Source organism: Gymnoscopelus braueri, assembly GCF_963280865.1.
Source record: "Gymnoscopelus braueri genome assembly, chromosome: 16".
In the NCBI taxonomy this organism is placed as follows: Eukaryota; Metazoa; Chordata; class Actinopteri; order Myctophiformes; family Myctophidae; genus Gymnoscopelus; species Gymnoscopelus braueri.
The window spans coordinates 35966957-35990214 of NC_137616.1; the positions used below are offsets into that span (position 1 = coordinate 35966957).

General features: G+C 42.5%; 1 protein-coding gene across 2 annotated transcripts in view; it reads right to left on the reverse strand.

The window, feature by feature from the left end:
- LOC308103590 (E3 ubiquitin-protein ligase pellino homolog 2-like) overlaps positions 1–23258 on the reverse strand; it is a 243242-nt gene that overhangs the window by 219201 nt on the left and 783 nt on the right. Inside the window, exons 2-7 of one of the 2 annotated variants that reach the window (XR_013934756.1) lie at positions 13930–14059; positions 11021–11122; positions 7969–8166; positions 6787–6972; positions 6451–6656; positions 3615–5256 (exon numbers count right to left, since the gene is read on the reverse strand). Coding sequence is in view for 1 of the 2 variants with exons in the window: in XM_080453649.1 (XP_080309775.1) it covers positions 4869–5256; positions 6451–6656; positions 6787–6972; positions 7969–8166; positions 11021–11122; positions 13930–14059 (1210 nt within the window). In the remaining variant the exon portion in view is untranslated. Of the gene's footprint in view, positions 1–795; positions 5257–6450; positions 6657–6786; positions 6973–7968; positions 8167–11020; positions 11123–13929; positions 14060–23258 lie in introns of those variants that run through there. The other variant, XM_080453649.1, reaches the window with a different exon arrangement.

Genomic DNA, 23258 nt, shown 5'->3' on the forward strand with positions numbered 1-23258 from the left:
ACTTCTACTTCTACACCACTGCATCCCAGAGGCAAATATTGTACTTTTACTCCTCTACAATTATTTGAAAACTTAAGTTACTAGTTACTTTGTACATTTTGATTATTATTACAAAACCACTTGACTACATTAACCACTTCAGCCCTATATACATTTCAGCCATTTGCTTACAATCCACTTACTACCCTAACCCTAATCCCTTTGGTAAACAGGGAACATAGGGATGACCCCCTCCTATCCCATGGCTGTTGCATCTTTTACTGGGTGTAGGACAGTTGATTTGACTTGATTTATCTAGTACTTATCTATTGATTCTTAAAATGACTTCAGTGCTGTTTTATACTTTGGGTGGACTTGTTCCCCCTGTTTCTGATGATGTCTGTGCTCTCTTGGCCCCTGGTTTTTGGCCCCTGTCTAAGTCTTAACCTACCTAGCACCCCCCCCCCCTCCCCGTTTTTTTCTTCTCCTGTACATATTTTTCACTCTTCATACCAGTAACCTGTAAGCTGATTGTATGACGTTCTGTATAGTAGTGTGTATATCTGTCTCTTATATGTCATCACGATTTGTGTGCATGGGGATCTCATCTTAAACAAGCTCAGCGCTTAATGAGTCTTCCAGTTTAGTAGACCTTGTATTGTGAATTTGTACTTCCATGTACTGTTGTTCTCATGTCTTACTAAATAAAGTACATCAATCAATCAATCTCTCTTTTCCAGGCTAACTGACATCAACATGATGCTGTGCTTCAGGAGTAAAGCCTTCCGAACTCCCAACTGAGACGCTGACAGTGAGTTCATGTTTTAACAGGTTTATTGACATGTGTATAGCGATTGTCTGTGCACCGGACGATTACAGAAAGTTATGATATAAAATAATACGAAATAGCTGTACAGGAACAATAAAGGAATGCATTATAACTGTGAGGTCATTAGCTGGATACTAGTAGCAGCTAAGTAAGATGAGTTTAAATGAATAGGATAAGATTGTCCACAAGGGCTAAACGTCAGTAAGTAATTACAAAAAAGAAAAATAAACTGAGCAGGAATGCCAAAATTACTTAAAACATTGTCATATGTCATGTTGATTCCAGAATCAAATTGAGTATTTGTCAGAATGTGCCAAATTAGTGACATCAGCATAATTTCTTTTGTTAATTAAAAGTTTGTTAAAACGGGTCAGATTCACACTTGAATCAAGACTTGGTGATTGGTGCATTCCTACCAGTACTATAAAGAAAGAAACAAAATCATGTTATTTGATGTTTGGATATGGACAAGTTCCACCCCAAGGTGGATTCAAAGTACAAGGATCGCAACTAAACGAAAGGGACAACCCAGTAACATAAAAAATAAACTGACATTTCATGTCAAAACACATAGAAGCCAAAGGGTGCTTCGACTCTTCCTCCATCCACATGACAATACTGTACACTGTAAAAAATCTTCAGTGCTCATTTAACTCTGTACACTCTCTGGAGTGACAAATTAAATGAACACTGAGGATTGTACTGTGTAGTGGTAAAGTCTGATTTATTCTCCTCCTCGACCCTGTTTGTGAATCTATCTGGCTTCACAAAACCCCCCTTGGAAATGCCAAGCCTTTAATTACAACCCGTATATGAAGTGTAGCTGTGGTTCCCAGCAGCCCTCGCCCTCAAGAGACCACAGGTGCAGCCGGATATTCGATTCAGGGGGAATCGAATATCCAGCAGGTTCACCTGGCGTTAAGAGCTATAGAAGAGTGACAAAGATGCCATCCAGGTGAATGCGATTATGGGCCAGAGGCCCCTGTGGACCAGGGTTGGGAACCACCAAAGTCCAGGACTCATCCTTGACCTACGTATCACCCGTAGTCGGGGGTGGGGGGGGGGGGACTTGACGCGCAAATATATTTTGTGTCATGACACACAATATTATGCATTCTGTGGCCCTTTAAATATAACACTGAAATATTCTTCTGAACTGCCTATAGGCCTGACCATCTGTCTGTCTGTCTGTAGACTCTGGGAAACTAATCCTGAGCTACAATAACTGAGGACACTGCATCAATTGTCAATTAAAACCAGGCGTTTTCATTTCATATTCAGACTTCAAATGTGAAAGTTAAGAACCAAAGCAGAAGATTGCTTGATTCAATCAAGTGGAATCATCTTGAAACCAGGAAAGTGAGTCTGGTGACTGTTGTTTCAAGATGTCTAAATATGAGATTAAGACAGCTGGTAACTGATGATATTCTGCAGTGAGTTGGTTTAGTGGAAAGTATTAGCATAGTAGTAAAGGGTGGGAATTTATGAATCATTCATAAACATCACACATCTATCAAGCATCAAGAGTCAGGCTTTTTAGTTTTTTGGGACATGTCTTCCTTTAAGAAAAAGACTAATGCTAATTATCTCTTTTGAAAGTGTCGTCCAGGTTGTTCGATAACAGAACAGTTTTTGTGTATTTGGAAGACATCTTGGCCTTTCTCTTTATCACTATAACACTCGTGGCATGAATTTACAATTTGGCAATCCACCGCGTGCAAAGTCATAAGTGATTGTGTCTGTATGTGTGTGTGTGTGTTATCTGTAGTGTACGTTCGGCACATGCAAGCTAGACACAATTCCATGTGGGTGTGTAAGAAATGCCTGATTTATACCTATTTGTAGCGCCAGTGTCGCACACGGAAATAGCCAATCTACAAGCTTACATGTTGTTGGCTTGTAGATCTGCAACTTTCGGTGTGCGACACCGTCACGCAACCAAGTATAAATCAGGATTTAATAATATCAATTATACATCTTCCATACTTGAGGCTAATAATATTAGCATTGACACAATCTGAATTTTCAAGCTAGACCATAATCAAGCTACACCATTAATATTCAGTTACAAAAATAGTATCACAATATAGACAATTCAATATGAGCACCTGGGAAAGGCTAAACATAGCCTGAGTATTTGGCTACATTCATTGTCTGGGCAATGTTTATGATCGCATTGAGTGTGTTCGACACAGTGTTGGCAAATATTTTCTCACTCACAAGCTCTCCTAGTTCTACCACACAATAATATTCTGAAACATACAGAACTTGCTTACACTGAAAAACAACATTGAACTAAAAACAGTTAGAAAAATATTTGTCATTTCTTTTTAAACACTGAAACATCTAAAATAAGCCCATTTACTCTTTTCCTCCCCGAAAACAATGCCCTCCCAGTTCCCTAACAAAATAGTTTTCTTTGAAGAAAAAAAGAAGAAAGTTGTCTTTTGAGGTTAAGTAAGGTCATAGCATTTGACCCTCCATCATACTGTAACACACACAGACCCTGTTTGATCATAATTCAGTCATAAACCAGAGGTGTGTTCAGTTGAACATATTGGCAGCAAATCATATATAATACATACATCATGTTTTGCTGTCATTTGTTGATGCTAGGTGAGGAGCGCTCAGAGTTTTCCTTTCCTGTCTACAGTATACTGTATACGCTCAGGAAACATTCTAAATACGCCTTAAAGTCATCCCAGTTAGTAATTACAGTTAGGTAATCAACATTGCTAACCGATTCATTAACCAATCTTGCTGAGCCACTCACATTATTTCATCCTACAGATATCTTTAGTCTGACACTTAAGTTAATAGCCTGAAACCGTTGTATGATGAAAATAGTTGATCTACAAGCTCATGTGATGCGCTTATAGATCTGCCATTTTTCCTGCTCAACAGCGTTATACGACGGGGCATAAATTAATCATATAGGTCTAGGCTATCTTTGAGAAATTTCGCCTAAAATGACTTATACTGTGGTTAAAAAGAAGAAAATTAAATTTGAGTTGAACACACCTCTGGTTGAGCCATTGCCCCGGAGACGTTTTCGGCCATGTTTGAAGTGAGCTGTGACCCAACACTTAGCTAAACATAGCGCAAACAACTAGCTTATCTAGGAGGGTATTGCATGGAAGTGCTATTATTGCTTCTGAGAGTTATGTAGTGGATTTTGCCCGAGTTTAAAACAAAGCCCTAGTCTAGACCTCCTCTGCTTGCCAATCTGAATAGACGGACAGGGATATGTGTGACACCCATAGTGTGTCAGCATACCAGTACTGTCATCTTGCATGAATACCACACCTATCCTGATCCTATACGGATGAGCAAACATTGAGGAATAAACAGGGAGAAGGAATCTCTAGCCCAGAGCTGCATTCAGCAACCCTACACTCACTGTATGTTCCCATCCAATTGTCCAGTGACTTTTAAGCACAGTTTTCAAATACTGCAAGTATAAATATACAATTGTAATACATTTCCATCAATTGAGCTGCTGCCAATACACAGACTATACCTGCACATAGAACATAGTTACGCCAAACACACACCTGCCACAAAGGTGATTACGATTGTTCAAGTTGACAGCGTCCCAAGTCATTATTTTTTTGACTAAAGTGTTCCTATCACTATGGTATAACTCTTTTAACGACACAAACTCTTTCACCTCAAGAGAATGTAAAAACATGTTTTGCAATACTTTTTTTATAATCAAAATCGGACACTTCTATTGATAATAAGATAACCACTTGGATGGAAACATACGTAGTAAAATCCGGAGTGCTAATGTAGGTCAGAGTGTAAAAATTGACCCTTGCGGGTATCTCGGTTACTATATTAACCCTCCGAATTCTGGGGTGTAGGTAGTGTTAGCCGACATTCAGACAGGGCGTAGAACAAACGTGCTGCTCTAACATCACATCCCCCCTACGAGTGACGACTTCTCTAAAGTGGACATCGTTCGCCGCCTAAATCCCCCAAGCCAACGAGTGCACTGCCCGTCGTTTCCGCTATCGCTAGCGGTTAGTGGACGCTGCGCTGCTGCACGTGCGTCAGGCTAGTCGATGGGACCCTGGAAGATGAGACGCGTCCAGCCGGGAGTGCTGAGTGCAGAGGAGCAGAAGGGACAGACAGGCCTGAAGGCGTGGGTGCCGTGGGGCAGAGGGGTCTCGGCCCAGTACTTGGCTGTCCTCTCCGAGCAGACGTGGCCGCAGGGCACAAACCCGTGCGTGGGAGCTCCGGCGTCCACATACACTGCGGGCTCACACCCGAGCCAGAGGGGCACGTAGGGCCCGATGCTCCGGCACAAGGGGCACTCCCTGCGGACCGTTCCGGAGCCATCCCCTTCCCCTCGCTCCTCCTCGCCGTTGGACCTCTGGCCCCAGTCGTGGCGTCCGTGGACGTGGCCGCAGGTGAGGTAGACCCAGGGCTGGCGCTCTTCAAGACTAGAAAGGGCAAATCGAGGACATGACGTTATTCATGCGAAATTTACATTAAAATTGTCAGAGAGGCATGTTTTGTTGCAACACAAATCACTCAGATATTTCCTTTCTTAGTCTGAATTATTCATACTTATATTATACTTAGTTGTCGCCCCTCGAAAATTAGTAAATCAGTCATTTTTAGGTCACAGATTTTGGTACAGCATGACATGCAGTTTAACAACTTGATGCAAACATGAACTGGCCACACCAGGTGACCTGCCAGCCACTAACATACTGTACACTGAATGCAGTGGTTCTCAGCCCTTTCTTAGTACTGGACTACCTGCATATTTTAAGTGGTCCTGATGACACAATTTACAATTTAGGTATTTAACAGATGCTCTTAATCCAGAGCGATTTACAGTAAGCAAGGACAATACAAGGTAATACATCAGATGCATAGAAATAGTCATGTATGGATCATAAGTAAACCAAGAACCTATCATCAGTCTAACAGTAGAATATCAAAAAAAAAGTCAATAATCTGTACATTGAAACTATACACACTGCCAGGTCAACAGTGACCTGGCATCTGTCTACATAACATGCTATCTAAATTACATTTTAGCCTTTGCATAAGCCTGCAAGGTCGTTGAGGCTAGGGCAAGTGCTACGGGCTAAGGTGGAGTCTGAAGAGGTGAGTCTTCAGATTACACACACACACACACGTGCACACACACAGAAACTGGAATTGCATTAGCCTAATTGTAGGGAAACCCTATATTGCTTTATTCCAGTACTGCATAAATTAAAATAAAAAGTATAGCATACAGTATGCATCCAAAATCGTCAAGTACACCAAATCTGAGATTTCAATAAATCTCTTGCAGAGAACAGCATATTTATGCTATATTTCACTGAAATTCTAGTGTTTCTCTATATTAAATTATGACTTATTATGAATTATGACGGGCAGCCTCCAACACAAGCCTGCTTCAAATAAAAGCCTGTTAACTTCTGCAGTCACGGTAAATAAATGCTGTGGTCGCTATTTTAAGACATATGTTACGTACATGTACAGATATGTTATCTGTAAAGTAAGATATAGATTGTATTATTTCACGGACCCCTTGCACATTACACCACAGACCACTAGGAGTCTGCAGACTCCCGGTTAAGAAACAGTGCTGTACAGCCCATGTTATAAGCCCCTACCTGTGGCTGCGCGGCAGGCTGGGAAAGGCCAGGGTGCTTAGGCCTACAGGGCACTGGGGCCGGGCAGCGTTGAGTTCCTGACGGAGTGCTTCCAGATGGCGCAAGGTAGGCGCACGTAGCAGCCCCTCTCCAGTACGCCACAGCAGCGTGGCACCACACAAGTCCACCAGGGAGCCATCTCGCAGGGCGCTGCTCTCCCCTTCAGCCTATAGGGGGCAACACAAGATTGCTGTCAAGACTGACATGATGACAACACCACAAAGCACACACACACATACACGCAAAGAAACACAAGCATGCACACACACACAAAACGAACAACCACAACTGACTGACCAGTTTTCCTCGGCTGGGCCCTGAGCGAGTTTCTCTGAGTGCGTAGACGTCTCCACACACAGAGATCTCCCGCCACAGCCCCTGCTTGGAGTCCTCAGGAAACCCCTCTGGGTGCATCACCAGCACACCATTGGTTGTCAGACCATCCATATGGCCATCTGGGTTCTTCCACTTGGTGGCTTTTTCCTGGAGGAAACATGGAGGAGAGGGGATTGGATCACTTAGATCACTGACTTCAGTTTAGGTATGTTCAGTGCCACTTCGCTGAACATACCTACACATGTGGAAATTAGGCTGGTGGCAGTAGCATTCAAACTAAATATACAAAAAGTAGTTTTGTGTTGCCAAACAATCAGAGATCTCGGCTTACTGATACGTCTGGGGAAATCTAAATTCAGTCAGTGTATGGGCTAGAACAGTGGCTACGCCCACTGCTTTGAAAACAAATACGCCCTCAAGTATTTGCATTGGTTCTGCAATGCAATTATAGTTTTTTCCCACCTAGGCTGCTAATGCTGCCTGACAGCGTGTTGCGGGTTCGACTCCCGATCCCGACAACATTTGCTGCGTGTCACTCCCCATCTCTCCATTTCCTGTCAGTCTACTATCTCTATCAATAAAGGCAGAAGAAAAGCCCAAAAATATTGTTGAAAATCTTTTCAATCTTCAAATTGTTTCCACACAATTTTAGCCCATTCATTGAATCTAAATAACCTCAGATCAGTAGGTGGAGATCTCTGATGGTCTGGCTACGCGAGACTATACCAAAAGAAAAAACAAAGAAAGTAAACAAGAAAATAAATAAATCGAAACCTCTAGAAAACAGCAAGCATGAAGCTTGACAAGTGTTGTCTCATAAAGGTGAAAACATTGTTCAAAAAGGTCACGCCAAGGCTTTACTAAAGGATCTGCATACTAATGATATTGTTCTCGGATTCCACGTTGTGTGATACTGTGATAAACAGCTCTACTCCACTCCCTTACACCATGCAATTATACTCAGTTTTATCACATTGATTCGAAATTCCTGTCGCATTTCCCAGTCGCATTTAATTTTCTCTTTATGCTCCGGCATGCTTTCTCAGCATTCTGTCCAAATGTCTTTGCGAAATCACTTTCCTATTGTAAGTCTTCCCTTCCGATGAAGTTCACAAGCTGAACCCACTGCATCGGTCCACCTACCCCGAGAAAGATGTTTTTGGATGAGTCGAAGCCAGCGGCGTAGATGCGTGCAGTGTAGGGGGGGTTGCGTTCGCACACCACCCTGCAGGCAAAGCGTGAGATGGTGCTTGGGGCCACAGAGGGGTCCTCTCCCTCCTTGCCTCCTCCGGAGGTGTCTGTCACCACAAAATCGATGGGACTTTCTGTGGAGCGCCCGATCTACGGGGAGACAACGCGGAACATTTGTTTGAACACATAGTTCATCTGTTACTGACAGGTAAGATAGGGTGTAATATACAGTACAATATGTTTTCAAAAGATAGGTTAAATTACTGTCCCCAAACTGTCATAAACTGACATAAAATTTAAGTAGTGAGAGGTCATGTGATGTAGACCCGGTTGCACGTGCAAAGCAGCTTGCAATGATCAGGTTTGACATGATTTCTACCGCCTTCTCTCGGGAAATTATTGATCATCTATATGCTACACGCTACTTCCTTCGTTCTCGCTGTAATTTATTGATCGTCTTTATGCTACAAGTGTAAAAGACAGTTGTATCTGTACATTTTGCTGCCAAGTCTTATCTTCAAGGGGGAAAACCAAAGCCTGTATCACTGCTGTTTGTAAGTTCATTACCTTATTTATGTAACATTTACTAAACAAAATCTCTGAATCAGATAACCTATTTCCCATCTGAATGGGGCAGCAATATTTACAATTTATGCCATTCAAGACTGTAATCCGAGGAAACAGACAAAACAAAACAGCCAAATATCACATTATCTGAATTTAAATCATGCTCTTGTTTTTTCTGTCCATTGAATTTCGCAAATGGTTTCGCAGCCACAAGGCCGCAAGCAGTAGGCTGCAAAATAGCTACTTCCCTCAGACAATCAAATTTATGAACGAACAGACCAGGAACAAGTACAATAATAAGCTCTGGAAATGCTTCAAGCACCTCAGTGTGCTATGATGACTAATGTACATACTTGCTATTTTTTCTTACTGTCGTTATTTTTTATTATTTCTTTGTTTTTGTGTTAGTGCTTAGTGTTAGCGCTCCAGGAACTGTACAAAAAGCGGTGCGTGGTCAAAGCCAAGCGCATCATCAAGGACAAGCACCACCCAAGTCACAGACTGTTCAACCCCCTACAACGACCGCGACCGGGCAAGGGGCTCTACCGCAGTATCAAGAGTTCCACCACCAGGTTTTGGTGTAGTTTCAATCCAGCTGCTGTCAGAATGCTGAATGGGGCATAAGCCTGGATGAGTTCAGCAGCCTGACAGCAGGCGGCGCAGACTTTTCTGGCTCTTCCTGAACACACCTGTGGATTATACCAGGGACAATGACTTGGACTTTAGCCCCCCCCTCGGACACACCTGTGGACTACACCAGGTACAAATGACTTTTTGTTGCACTCCCTCATGGAGCTACTTGCGGATTATACTAGGGTCAGTCCACTCTAGGTGGACACGCACTGACCTTTTGCACCTTAATCCCTTGTATAACGCACTGACTTTTTTTTGGTCTTTTTTTATTGTGCTCCTTTTCCTCTAAGCACCTTAACGTCCATTGTCTATCATGCACAGTATAAGTATAACATGCACAGTATACAATACATTGCTGCTATGCTCAGGCACCTTAGTTTAGTTTTTTTTAGTCTTTTTTATTATCTCAGGTAATTTGTAAATATGTAGATAACTTGTCTGGCCTTCTGTTGCTCTCTTGTTTTGATCTCCTTCCCACCTGCCCCCCACCCTCTTCTTCTCCCCCCCCCCTCTTCTCTCTATGGAAACTAACGTTGCGATGGGAACGATGTACAAAAAAGAATTTCACCCACTTTTTTACCTTGTAAACCTGTGATGTGACAATAAAACTGATTCTGATTCTGATAGTGCTGCTATGTTGATGAACCAAACCAAATGGTTTTTTTTAACTTTGTTTATTGGGTTTTTCAAATGGTTTTACTCGTGTGTATACATATATAAGATATAACAATAGAATCCATGAATACTGGATGTAAATGATATAGGTGCGATGACAGTAATTCCGTAAGCAGGATTCTTTAATTTCCTTGAAGGATCTTGCAGCTTTGAATGTATCTGGGTCCCACTTAAAAGCTGGCACCCCTCCATTCTATTTTTGGGCTTAATGAATATTCATTGGCCCTGGTTGTGAGACATGGACGATCCTGCACTGTACAATCCCTTAGAAGTTAACTAAGCTCTCAATTAGAAATCCTTTAAAAGTGGACTTCTCGTCCACTAGATAGTGACACAAGTGACAGTACTGTGACGTCATATTGATGACATCAGGGTACTCCATATAGCGGATTTATTTATATTTTTGGGAGATCTGCTTTCGACCGACTTTCCACTTCCAGAATAGTCTTCATATTATGGTAACCTCTGTAAGCTTGTAATATCACAGAGCGATGTGAAAGTGTGACATCATCAGTGACACCAGCCAGGTTTATATAACTGTCCATGCTCCAGATTAGTCTCCATATATGGGCATGTTACGTTTGTGACGTATACATACACCGTCCACCCACAAGGCAATTTTAATATAGGATCATTATTTCAAAAGATTTACCAAATTTCTCAAAAAATTATAAAAGAAAAAATCAGGAGACAAGAAATTAAAACATTTTCAAAAGAATTTCTGAAAATGTTCTGAAGGCTTTTTAAATGTAATTATTTCTGAGGCATTTCTGCATTAACAGGGACATTGAGGACAGTAGCGTCCCCAGGAATTACGTTTAGGGCAGGCGAGATTCCCCCCCCCCCGCCTCGAATATCGGCGACCGAAAACCGGCGAAAGTGGCCGTTTTCAAGATGTTTTGTCCATTATCTCTGGAACGGAAGGTCCAATCTGCTCAGTTCAAAGCTTGTTGGATGCGTGACTTTGAGGATTTATGAGGGTTATTTGGGTTTTCTAGGGGAGGCGGGATCTTAGTTGGGCAGGCCTGTCCTGTCCTGCCTCTACAGTGGGTACACCACTGATTGAGGAGAGAGGTTATGGAGGACAGATGACCGCACAACGTTACAGTCATCTGGTCGGCATGCCTACCTGAAACATGTCAGTGTCGTTGTCATGGCAATACTCCACCACCACCGTCTGGTTACGGGACAGAGTGAAGGAGATGCTATGCTGCCCTCTGCTGTGGACAGCCTGTAACAACACAATAACAACAACAACAGCTTAGAGCGGTGGTTCTCAAACATTTCGTGTCAAGGACCCTCAGATTGATTTGTATTTTGTATTTTCCTATCTGAAAAGAGTTTGTGCCAGAGACCCTTGTACAGACAATGTTTCAAAAATCAAAATCTTTCAAAAGTTGTTCAGGATTTTTGGAAACGATTAAAGTGGTTCACCTGTTTTTTTAATGCTTTATTAACAATTTTTTCTGGGGACCCCTTCAAAGACCCCACTTTGAGAACCACTGGGTTAGAGGCTTAAATGTAGTTGATCTGAAAGAGTGTGTTCCTCCTCCAATGAGAGGAGAATGTCAGCCAACTACTAAGTAACGTATTTTAAACCATAAATGATCCCCTTTGTACCAAAGCCTTTAAAAAAAAATTGCTCTATTTCTTTTTCTTTTGTTAAACCTTCTAAACGTTGATTAGAAAAATTCTACATGTTTGTTTTAATGATTAATATCTAAATCAGACTGAAGTCAAAGAATGAGATCTTCAATCTAACTCTCAGAAGGCGTAATTTCTTTAAAAAACGAGGGTGGCAAAAATGTGAAAAAATGCACCCCACCGGAAGTCTTGCCAGACAAGATTTCAATCTCGAGATTTCAATCTTGTCTAGCGAGACTTCCGGTGGGGTGCATTCAGGGCAATCACATTGCATAGTGTTCTGTTACTATGAATGTCAGAACAAAATCTATATATGCGATCTAGCGCAAGGCCTATTGGCGCGCGTTTTTAGCTGTGGCGGATCCGGGATGGAGTTATGACATTTTTCTACTGTACCATTCATCCTAGGATATCATAACATCATAGAAAAGGTAAGAAAACTGTGGTCCAAAATTCCCCTTTAAAGCCTGATTTAAAAAATAGCTAAAATAGCTGATCTACAAGTTCACAACGTGAGCTTGTAGATCTGCTATTTTTGCTATAAAAAAATAAAAAATAAAAAAGCTTTTTTTGTGTGCCTGTAATGACCCCCAAACTGTCCGTCAAAAACAAACAACTCCCCCCTCCTCTCAGGCTCTCAGAGAAGCTCTGCTCTGTATGAGGCAGACAGGGAGAAGACTTTTCAATGCTTTTGGGAGAACATAAACTGGGAAGAGAAGAGAATGTATGTGCAAGGTTTGATGGATGTCACCCCAGTAAAGAGGAGAAGGGTGTCTTCACAAAGGTCATCTGCTCGTGTTTTCTTTTTAAATGTTAATGGAAAGAGAATGAGTGTGTGCAGGAGTTTGTTTCAAACATCTCCAAGAGCTCAAGGAGATCATGCCAAAAGACTTTCACAGCTTTTATGACAATCTGAAGCACTAAGAAACACCCACCACACACACGCAACACACAACAGTGTGATAATAAAATGTTGATAGGTATATGATAGGTAAATTCAACTGTGGTTGTTATTGTTAGTGCAGTAGGCTACAGATTTGATAGGCTACATATTCTATTTTTCATGAATGTATTTTGTATTTATATGCCATTTATTTATTGTTGGTGTGCCATGATTGCTTTTGTTAAAAACATGATTGAGTATTGAGGCAGAATTGTTTGTTGCACTCAACTGTAGAAGAACAACAGTGGTAACAGTTAGATCCATGGTTGTTTACAATGCATGTTAAAATAAAAGTTGTTTAAGTACAGAATTCAGCTTGATCTATACTTAGTATATGAGGATGGCGCTAACCATAAATAGCTGATCTCCAAGCTCACAATGCGTTGTGATTGTGAGCTTTGAGATCCATTGCCAGCTGTTCTTATCAATGATGGACAAAACCTCCTAACTCCACTTGCGCTGGATTTGTGTTTGCACAAAACTCCTAACTCCACTTGAGCTGGATTTGGGTAAAGTGGTGATAATATAATGACACATGCAAGTATCTGATAATATATAAAGTCACAATACCAAGTTTGATGAGGCAGTATTGCTTTGTTTTAAAAATATAAGGTTTTCTTCATTTTCTGAAAAACTTATATTTTGTTTTTCATTTCCTGAACAATTACCATTTTGGATTTAGCTGGTTCCGGCCGGACAGCAGAGATATCATATAATTAAATATAAAATAAAATAAATCACAGAAAAAAATGTTTTATGGTCATGATTCACCAGGACCCTGGATGGCTTGATTCTAGGCTTAAATTAATTGATATAAATATTTTTGGAAATGTCAATGGGAAAAATGCATTGCAAGTGGGCGGGAACTGCGATGCTCTATAGCCACCAATGTTTTATCCAAAGCCAGCAATATATATATATATATATATTTTTTTTAATATATCTATAACCCTAACCTAACCCTACCCCTAACCCTAAAACCGAAATAAAGTAACAAAAAACGGGGAAAAAAGTACCCAAATCCGCCGAAATCCGCTAAGCCCCCAACCTAGTAGAGACCTAGCAACGCGTCTGGTCTAGAACCAGTTAAAACGCAAACAATAATGTATCCATAGATACACTCATAAACACATACAAACATACACTATAAATACACATACACAGACATAAACCCAGTCCTCATGTGTAGTGATCTTTCACCTATAGTGAAGAAACAGATAGTCATAGGAAGGAAACTAATGACTAATGGCATCCACTGATAAAACACACACACACACACACACACACACACACACACACACACACACACACACACACACACACACACACACACACACACACACACACACACACACACACACACACACACACACACACACACACACACACACACACACACACACACACACACACACACACACACACACACACACACACACACACACACACACCTTGCTGTCCTGTGGTGTGTTGAGGATGTGCACGGTGCTGGGTTTGACACCGTTGGCCTTGGCTCTCCGGTAGAGAGCGAACCTGCTTTTTCTGCGACCGCGGTCTCCGCTGGGAAGAGAGCCATTATACCTGCACAGGAGACACACACATCACACACATGAAGCATCACACGCATCATGTAGATGAAACCGGACCAGACGAGTGAGTGAGTGAGTGAGTGAGTGAGTGAGTGAGTGAGTGAGTGAGTGAGTGAGTGAGTGAGTGAGTGAGTGAGTGAGTGAGCGAGCGAGTGAGTGAGTGAGTGTGTTTGTGTGTGCGCACGTGTTGAGTGGGGGTGGGGTCATGCTTTTATCACCACACGTTTGGACTACTGTAATGCACTTTATGTTGGCTTAAACAAAGCCTCCATTGCACGTTTAAAGCTAGTCCAAAACGCTGCGGCACGTCTCCTAACGGGAACCCACAAGCGTGACCACATTACACCGATTCTGGCTTCACTTCACTGGCTCCCTGTTCGCTTCAGAATTGATTTTAAGATTTTATTGTTTGTTTTTAAATCACTGAATGGCCTGGCACCTCAGTACCTATCTGAACTCCTAGAGGTGTATAACCCCCCTAGGCCACTGCGGTCTGCGGGCCAGTTGAGACTTGAGGTCCCTACTTCAAGTTTAAAGACCAGAAGTGACCGAGCCTTTTCAGTACAGCGCCCATATTATGGAATGCACTCCCCTCCCATATCAAACTGGCCCAGTTTGATATCAAACCATCGAGACTTTGAAATCTCGCCTTAAGTCCCACCTTTATACCTTGGCTTTTTTGGGCCTGTTTGAGAGTTTCTGTGGTCTTTGTTTTGTTTCACAGTCTGCTGACGCGGCTGCGTCTTGTATTTTTCATTGATGTGTCTCCTTCTGTTGTTTATTTTGCTTATTTTTTGCTGTATGTTTTGCTGTTGTTTCTGTGTTTTAGCTTTCCCTGCGTTGGTGTTTGGTTTTTGATTTTCTGTACAGCACTTTGGTAACCCTGAAAAAGTTATAAAAAGTGCTATATAAATAAAGTGGATTGGATTGGATTGGTTAGGCCAGTATATATAGGCCTATATACAGTATATATATCTCTGGTCAATTACCAGATATACATTATATGTATGTATGTATGTATGTATGTATGTATGTATGTATGTATGTATGTATGTATGTATGTATGTATGTATGTATGTATGTATGTATGTATGTATGTATGTATGTATGTATGTATGTATGTACGTACGTACGTACGTACGTACGTATGTATGTATGTGTATGTATACAATGTAAATGTCTCCAGTTCAATATGTCCTTCCCCTCTTTCCTCTCTTTCTGCCTTCCGTTTCCTGTCTCTCTCCTGTAATCCTTTCTAAACAAAGAAAAGGACAGTGACGTCGTAGAGAGCATAAAACAGAACATGAATATTTCTTTGACCTAATTTCAAGCACAAATCAAAGTACAATATAGGTCACCCCATTCTACACTAGTACACAAGGACAGACTCACAATATGTACCAAGAGTAGCTGCAACTATCCAAGATTTTCTTAGTGATTATTCAATTACTTTTTCGATTAATTGAATACATCGAGAAGAAAAGAATATATAAATCAACAAATCGATGAATTCGGTGTATATTATATTTTACACAACTGTGTCGTGCAAAAATAGTGAAATAGCAGATCGACGATTCGACGTGTTGTAAGCCAGTAGATGAGCTATTTCCATTATTTAATCTTTTTTTTAAATGTTTTTTTGCCTTCGACATGCCCAAAATATGGATCGATTATTATTTTATAAAATTAGAGATGATCAAAATTGCACAAAGATAGCCTATCTACAAGCTAACAAGCTTGTTGTTGTACTATTTTCAGTGCCCAACACCGGCACGCAGCAAAGTATAAATCAGGTTTTGGTGGAAGAGTCTATTACGGTTAAGATGAAAAAGTATTTGGCTCGTGTACATAGATGATCATTGGAGAGGAGCTGAATCAATAATGAAGTCATCAATAAAGACAGAATTTATGTGCATCTATTAGTAATGTTCCACTGTAGAACAAGCAGCTTTTCTCAAATGCTTTACAAAGCATGCCACTTCATTTTCCACTTATGAGTCATTCTAAACAGAAAGATTATCGGTGCTTTAAATCTGAGAGTGGAGTGGGGCCAAATGGACCATTTGGCTCCATTCGTACACTCTCAGAGTTAAATTAACACTGGGGATTTTACTGTGTTGAACCTCTGTTGAACTGTTGAAACTCGCCCCAGACAAATACCTCTTAAACCCTTATTCACTCCATGACCACTTGAAACTCCCATCCACTGTAGAGGGGGACGCGTTCTGTCCCACTTCTCTTCTTTGAACAACGCAAGTCCTTTTCAGTGTAACAGAAGAATTATCACAAGTCATTAACTCGCTGTCATTACCATACGGCTGTGACCGCAACCGCTCTCCTTATGATTCAGAAAAAATAGAAGGCCTTTTTTTAGTTTTGTCTGTGAATGCGAGTGAATGGGCAAGGTCATTTCCTGCTTTGCGCAAATGGTTGGAATTGATTTCTTCTTCTTTTTCATTGGAGTGTGCTCTAATTTTACATAGTTCGGTTTCAACCTCTCTCTGTCTGAAAAAGATCTCAGTGACTTTAGTGTAGTGGTTCCCAAGCTTTTTGTGGATCAAGGTCCACTTGAAAATCTCATAAGGCATTCATGGGCAACCCATCTGAGCTACACAGCAATCAAAGTTCTGGCTTGGATCGATGAAATCAACATAACATGCTTCCTATTTATCGCTATCACTGTGATCATTAAAAAATGCGATGACATTCTTTTTTTTACATTCTTTTTTATTATTTCTTATACTAATATTTTTGTGTTTTGCCAATTATATGGGGGCCCACTTGCAATAACCTCACAGCCCACCAGTGGGCCCCATCCCACAGGTTGGGAATCACAGCTTTCTTGTGTTGTTGTTGCTGAGTACATGGGTATGATCATACTCTATGTTCATCAGTCTTCCTTGTCTTGGGTTCTTATCAAAACATTGACGTTGTTGTGAAGCTGGCTGTCATGGTATTGGGTTCACACAGAGGGCCATATGCTGCTTTTAGCTGTTGGCTAATCAGCAGTGCGTGGTACCTATTTAAAACGACTATTCAGAGGGTGCCCGCCTGGTGGGCAACAAATGTCTATGAAGGACACAACGTCTGCCTTCGCTGCCCTTCTATTTGAACCAGTTCACCAGCCCTGTGGCTTGGCTTCACTCTAGGCCTGGGCAATATATCGATATTATGATATGAGACTAGATATTGTCTGGGATTTTAGTTAAAGTAATACTAGGTAACTTTTTCAACAAAACTAAAGTTAAATTGTATATCTTTTGTGAGTGGCAAAAGTTTCACAACACCCACTCCATGAATTTCACCCCCGAAAGCCTTTTATTTATATATTTTCTATGGAACGGTGGCTCGGCGAGCCTTTCCCGCGAAAATGACGTCATCTAGCCGGAAAACGGAGGCGGAAATGCACCGGTTTCCTGTTTGGCCAGGAACTACCGCACCGGTTTCCTGTTTGGCCAGGAACTACCGCGCTAATAACAAAAAGGAAACTCACGCTGATTTTAAGAGATTGTATGATTTGAAGGTTGAAAAACAACAGAAAAAGAAAACACAGCTCACGGTAACTAAAGCTCCACTGGCTAAGAGAAACGATCCACAGATCGTATAAAACAATTAAAAGAACGCTTTTTGAAACGCTTCCGTCTTCCGGTGAAAACAAATGGAATTCTGGGTAACAGAGGAATAAACAAACGGCCTGCAGTGACGGTAATGACCAGCAGAGGCTGCTAAAAATCGTTATTTGTGGACCTGCACAACTTTAATACGATATGGCATAAGTGTTGTCCTTTCCTGGTTTTAATCACGTAAGCCCTATTTAACACTTACAAAAGTGTTAAAGAATGTTTAAAAACATATAGCGAAAATAGCGGATTTGTAATAAACGATTAAATCAACTGGTTCAATTGACTGCTTCAACTCCTGCAATGACATATCGTATTCAGAGAGAGTAGGTTATTTTCCCGTCATGTGTGACTGCTCTTCCTACTGTCTCTTGTCGCCTCTCTTCCTGTAAAAGCTGATTTATGCTTATGGAAAAAAAGTGTTGAGGCGCTGCATTGTGTGCTGACACTTTCTTCATTTGAAAATGTGTTATTCTTGTCGAGTTTTGGCGTGGCACTTTTCCGCTGAAGCATAACCAGATTTATAGACTAGAGAAGCTGTGTGTTTCCATAGAGCCTGAAACCTTAGCCATGTTCAAATTAGGGCTGCAATTACTTTTTTGATTAATCAAATAATCGTGAACAAATCGATTAGCCACTTGAGTGTTATTTTATAGTTCGTTGCACAATGCCGTCATGCGCAAATAGTGAAAGTATAGCTGATCTAAAAGCTCACATGGTTATGAGCTTGTAGATTTCCGACAACATTTTGCCTATAATAAGTTCTGTAAGTAAGTAGCCTTGGGAACCAAAAGGTTCCAGAGCCATGTGTGGCCCATAGGGAAGGAGCCTATGTCCTGTTTCTGTAGCGTGTCACTGAGGTGGCTTGATGTGCAATTACATCCCCTGGACATGAAGTACAAGTACACCCCCTGGAGCCTGGACATGACGCTAGTATGTCCCAATCCACCCCTTGATGCTGAGTGCCAAGCCGGGAGGCATTGGGTCCCATTTTTATAGTCTTTGGTATGACCCAGCGTTGATGAATCAGCCGCTCAGATCTATCTAAACCTAAATGTATGTAGAGTGACCTTATTACATGGTTTCAGTTTCAACAATAGCACATTTTATGTTCTCAAACGAAAGTTAACTTGAGCCAGAGCAGAAACAATCAATTGTTGACAGAAAAAGATGTGGCCTAAAAGTCATGGGTTAATTACTGTGTGGAAGTTTTAGGTTACATGATGAAGATTAACTACATACAAGACTACAGACAAAAGCAGGACATGGTGTTAAGTTACAGTAGCTTATAATGGAGGTTCTGCCTCTCCATTTGTGTACTTCACACAAACGCTTACAACGATTTGTCATTTCCTGAGGTATTCACATGGAACTGGTACATAATGGGGACCTTGTGGTTTTATCAACCAATGCACATTCATGTAACGAGTGGAAATCGGCTGTAATTGCAGCTGTTACCTGGGAAAGTACCAAACATGCCACTGAAAACGTGTATTACATTGTAAACTGTTGTTCACCACCAACCGTTCGCTAGTTTCACCTGACTAGTAGCTAATTAGCTTTTCAGCATGCTGCTTTTTTAAAATGTATTTTTAAGGATGCATCTCCGCTTTATTGGTAACTAAGTACAGTGAAGAGAGACAGGAAGGAAAGGGTGTGTGCGTGCGTGCTTGTGTGTGTGCCCGGTGCATGGGCTACAGTATGTTTTACTGTAGGCATTAAATAGATTGAGCGAAATGATATGTTGTAGTCTTGCGTAGCCAGACGATCAGACATCTAAACGGCTGCTGACAAACCTAAACCTACTGCTTTGACAAAAAAATCCCAATAGGAAGGACCGCCCTAAAGTCTCTGCATTGGTTCTGCAATGCAGTTATTTTTTTAATTGCCGAATTGTTTCCACCCAGTTTTAGCCCACTCATTTAGATGTCACCAGACGTATCATTAGGCGGAGATCTCTGGTCATCTGGCTACACGAGACTTCATGAAGTGACACTGTCTCTCATATAATTGCCTTTACTGTACGTGCATGTAAATTAACATAATATAGAGCGCATTTCTTGGTAAAAGACTCGAGAGTGTATTGGTGGATGGATAGGGCCGGAAGATATGACTTAAAATCAATATCACGATTATGTCAAACTTTGCCACAGTTACGATTAATGATCGAAGTTGTAAGCTTGTAGATGGGCTATTTTAGCTGTTTTTGCATGCCATCATTGTACAAACAACATGGTATTAACTATTAAGGGGACTAATCGATTAGAATTGTTTTGTGTTGATTTGTAGATATAAAAAAATAAAAACATGTATCCCCCCCCCCAAAAAAAACCTGCTTCTCGATTATTCAAGTAACCTATATGAGCAAGATTAAGTCGGTTATTGGTTCTAAATGTTGGTTTTGATATATTTTCAGTTAATTGCCCAGCCCCACCAGTGGAGGATCAATGGCCACACACACACTAGACTTAAAAGGTTCATTGTGGCGTCCAGGTGGCGCAGGGGTAAAGTTCCTGCCCAGCACTGTGGAGGAGACAGGGGCTTGATTCTTCCACGGTGCCTCCGGCCTGGCCGGGCGCTCCAACGAACGCGATTGGCCGTGCTCGCACTTCGCAGGTGGGAAGCCAGCAGAGAGCGGAACTGGGAATGATGGCGTGTTCCTCCGTGCACGTTGGAGGAGACGTGGTTGTCTGTCTACACCCCTCCACAGCACAACAGTAGCGGTTGGCAGTGACACAGGCTATAAAACATGGGGGGAATTGGCATACTGACTACATTGGGGAGAAAATGAAAAAGAACAGTTGATCAAAAGGTTAGTTGTTCACAGACTGCCACTCAGATTGTACATGGTCTGCATTTATATGGCACCACTTTCCAAAGCGCTTTAGAATGTGTGCTACATTCACACACACAACGGAGGCAAGGCAACCATGCAAGGTACAAATCTGCTCATCAGGAGCAGTTGGGGGGTCTTGCTCAAGGGCACAAGAGACACTCATGGTCTCAGGGATGCTTTACAAACACAATGGAGAACACTTCGGCCACCTCCATTCATGACCCCATCACCCTGCCTGTCACTTCAAACTGGACCCTCGCCGGCAAGAGAGGAAGAAGGTTAGAGCACATCAAGACAGAGGTCTGAGGCAGCTTGATAAACAGGGAGACCATGAGGCTACAGACCAGTGAAAAGAGGGCAAAATGGAGGGCGAGGGTGAAACGAGCAGGTGAGAGGACGTGGCAGGGCCAGGTATTGGGAGTGGGCAGCGGGCAACAGGGATTTTTTATTTATTTTTACATCTGAACGCAGGGCAGGTGAGGTTAGAGGAGCAGCGCCGGAGAATCTGAGCACAGGCCGACTCGCCTGGCCAGTTCTTCTGTCCTGTTCACGCATGTGCACACACCACCATACACAATATGAAATATTCAAACCTCGCTTCTGCCCCTCGACACGGAGGTTATTTTTGTTGAGGGCCAAACCACCGAGGACGACGGAGGCCTGCCTCGCTGTGATGAGAGTCAGCACTCAGCAGAATGCTGGGACTCGGAGCCTGGCTGACAGGGTGGAGGAGGGTGGGGGGCTTAGAGGAATGCGACAGAGACAACGTGAGAGTGGATATGAGCGAGATAAAAAAAAGCGAGGGTGCGAGATAAGTTGAGAGGGTGCGTATGCGCGAGAGAGCTCATTAACACGGCAGAGGTGAATTGAGCCTTGCTGAGCGGGGCCGGGCTGGAGTGGGCCGGGCCGGGCCAGGCCAGGGTACAGCTGTACACAGTGTTCTTCAGACTAACTAAAAGGTAATCATGAGTGACGGCAGGCGGCCGCTGCAAACATCATAATGCACTGCTCTCTCTGAGCCCGTGCAGCATCCTCGACCACACATGTGATCACTGAGGCACACAGATGGATAGTCAGGCTGTGCTTTTACATAAGAAGCAGGCCAGGGGGAAATGTGATGTCTGACACCAGCATTAGAAAGAGCATTCAGGGTGTCCACTCCACTCTGCAACCATTTACCTGGGGTACGATTGCTTGACAGGACAGGCTATTCGAAGTCACACTGATCAAATCTGAATGACCTGGTGTCCGTCGGATAATCCACATAGTGCAAGAAGCAATACTACGTATACTGCAGTGGTTCTCAAAGTGGAGTCCGGGGACCCCCATGGGGTCCTTGAGGGGGTTCCAGGGGCTCGTCCCAGCAAAATTAGTTAATATAGCAGTTTAACCACCCTATGTATATCGGCTATTTGAAAATAATATCCAGTCTACAAGCTCACAACGCGTCACGACTCACGGTGCAACGCGGTGTGAGCTTGTATATCAGCTATTTCCCAAAAATGATGATTTATTTTTTATATTTTTTAAACAATTTAACAACACAAATCTTGTATGGGGGTCCCTGGCACAAGATATTTTCATCTGGGGTGCGTGGATAAATACACACTAATTTGGCGGTCCTTGGACCATGAAAAGGCTTGATAACCCCTGGTATACATACTGTATGGCCAATTCCAGTTTCTCTACTTGACGCCGGTCAAGACGGCAGTCCCAAGTCTCCCCCCAAAATCCTTCAGTTCCAGCCTTTTGACGAAGCGGATGGGGTGACAGAAATGCAAAACCCACGCCATGTGGAGGAGGATGCGCGTTTGGCTCAGACCTCAGAGTCCGCATGCAGCTCATCATCACTTCCTTGCATTGATTGCTGGTACAAAGGGCTGTAATAGGCTCTTCTTGTGTCGTATCGGTGGGAGGCGGGGAGACGAGAGACAGACGCGCTGCTCACTCACTCAGTATTGTGATGCAGGGCTGCAGCCAACTCCATGTTCAGCAGCACACAGACAGGCAGCCGGACAGGAAGACAAAGCACCATAAGGTCACTTTATCTTTGGCATACACAGGAAGCTCCGCTGCAGGGCAAGAGGGAGCTCTGCACACACAACAAGGCTGGGAATGACGGGTTCTTATAGGCTTATAGTATGTGGTGTGATGTGTGTGTGTGTGTGTGTGTGTGTGTGTGTGTGTGTGTGTGTGTGTGTGTGTGTGTGTGTGTGTGTGTGTGTGTGTGTGTGTGTGTGTGTGTGTGTGTGCAGTCTGTGCACGTGCGTGTGTGAACGTGTAGGTGAGGTGACTGCTGCATGCTTGCTTGGGGGGGCACGTGTGTGTGTGTGTGTGTGTGTGTGTGTGTGTGTGTGTGTGTGTGTGTGTGTGTGTGTGTGTGTGTGTGTGTGTGTGTGTGTGTGTGTGTGTGAGGGGAGGGGAGGGGGGGCTTCTGGTCTGTTCTATCCTTAGCAATAGCATGACTGTTCCTCATGGTCTGTCAGCCCTGTCTATTAGTTATAGCACACGAAAAAGGCCTTTATGACAGATTTAGTAGATATGGGCATCTCTCAGTATTGGTTTTATCCCCCTGTCCCACTTTCTGCGATCACAGATCCAGCATAGTATGACATCATAGAGATGGTTCAGCCTGAGCAATCGAGTGCTGATCTTACACCCACTCACTCCAACCATTGAAAAAAAGAAAAGAAAAAAGAAAAAGGGCTGCCTACATCCGTAGTAGTCTTCTTACT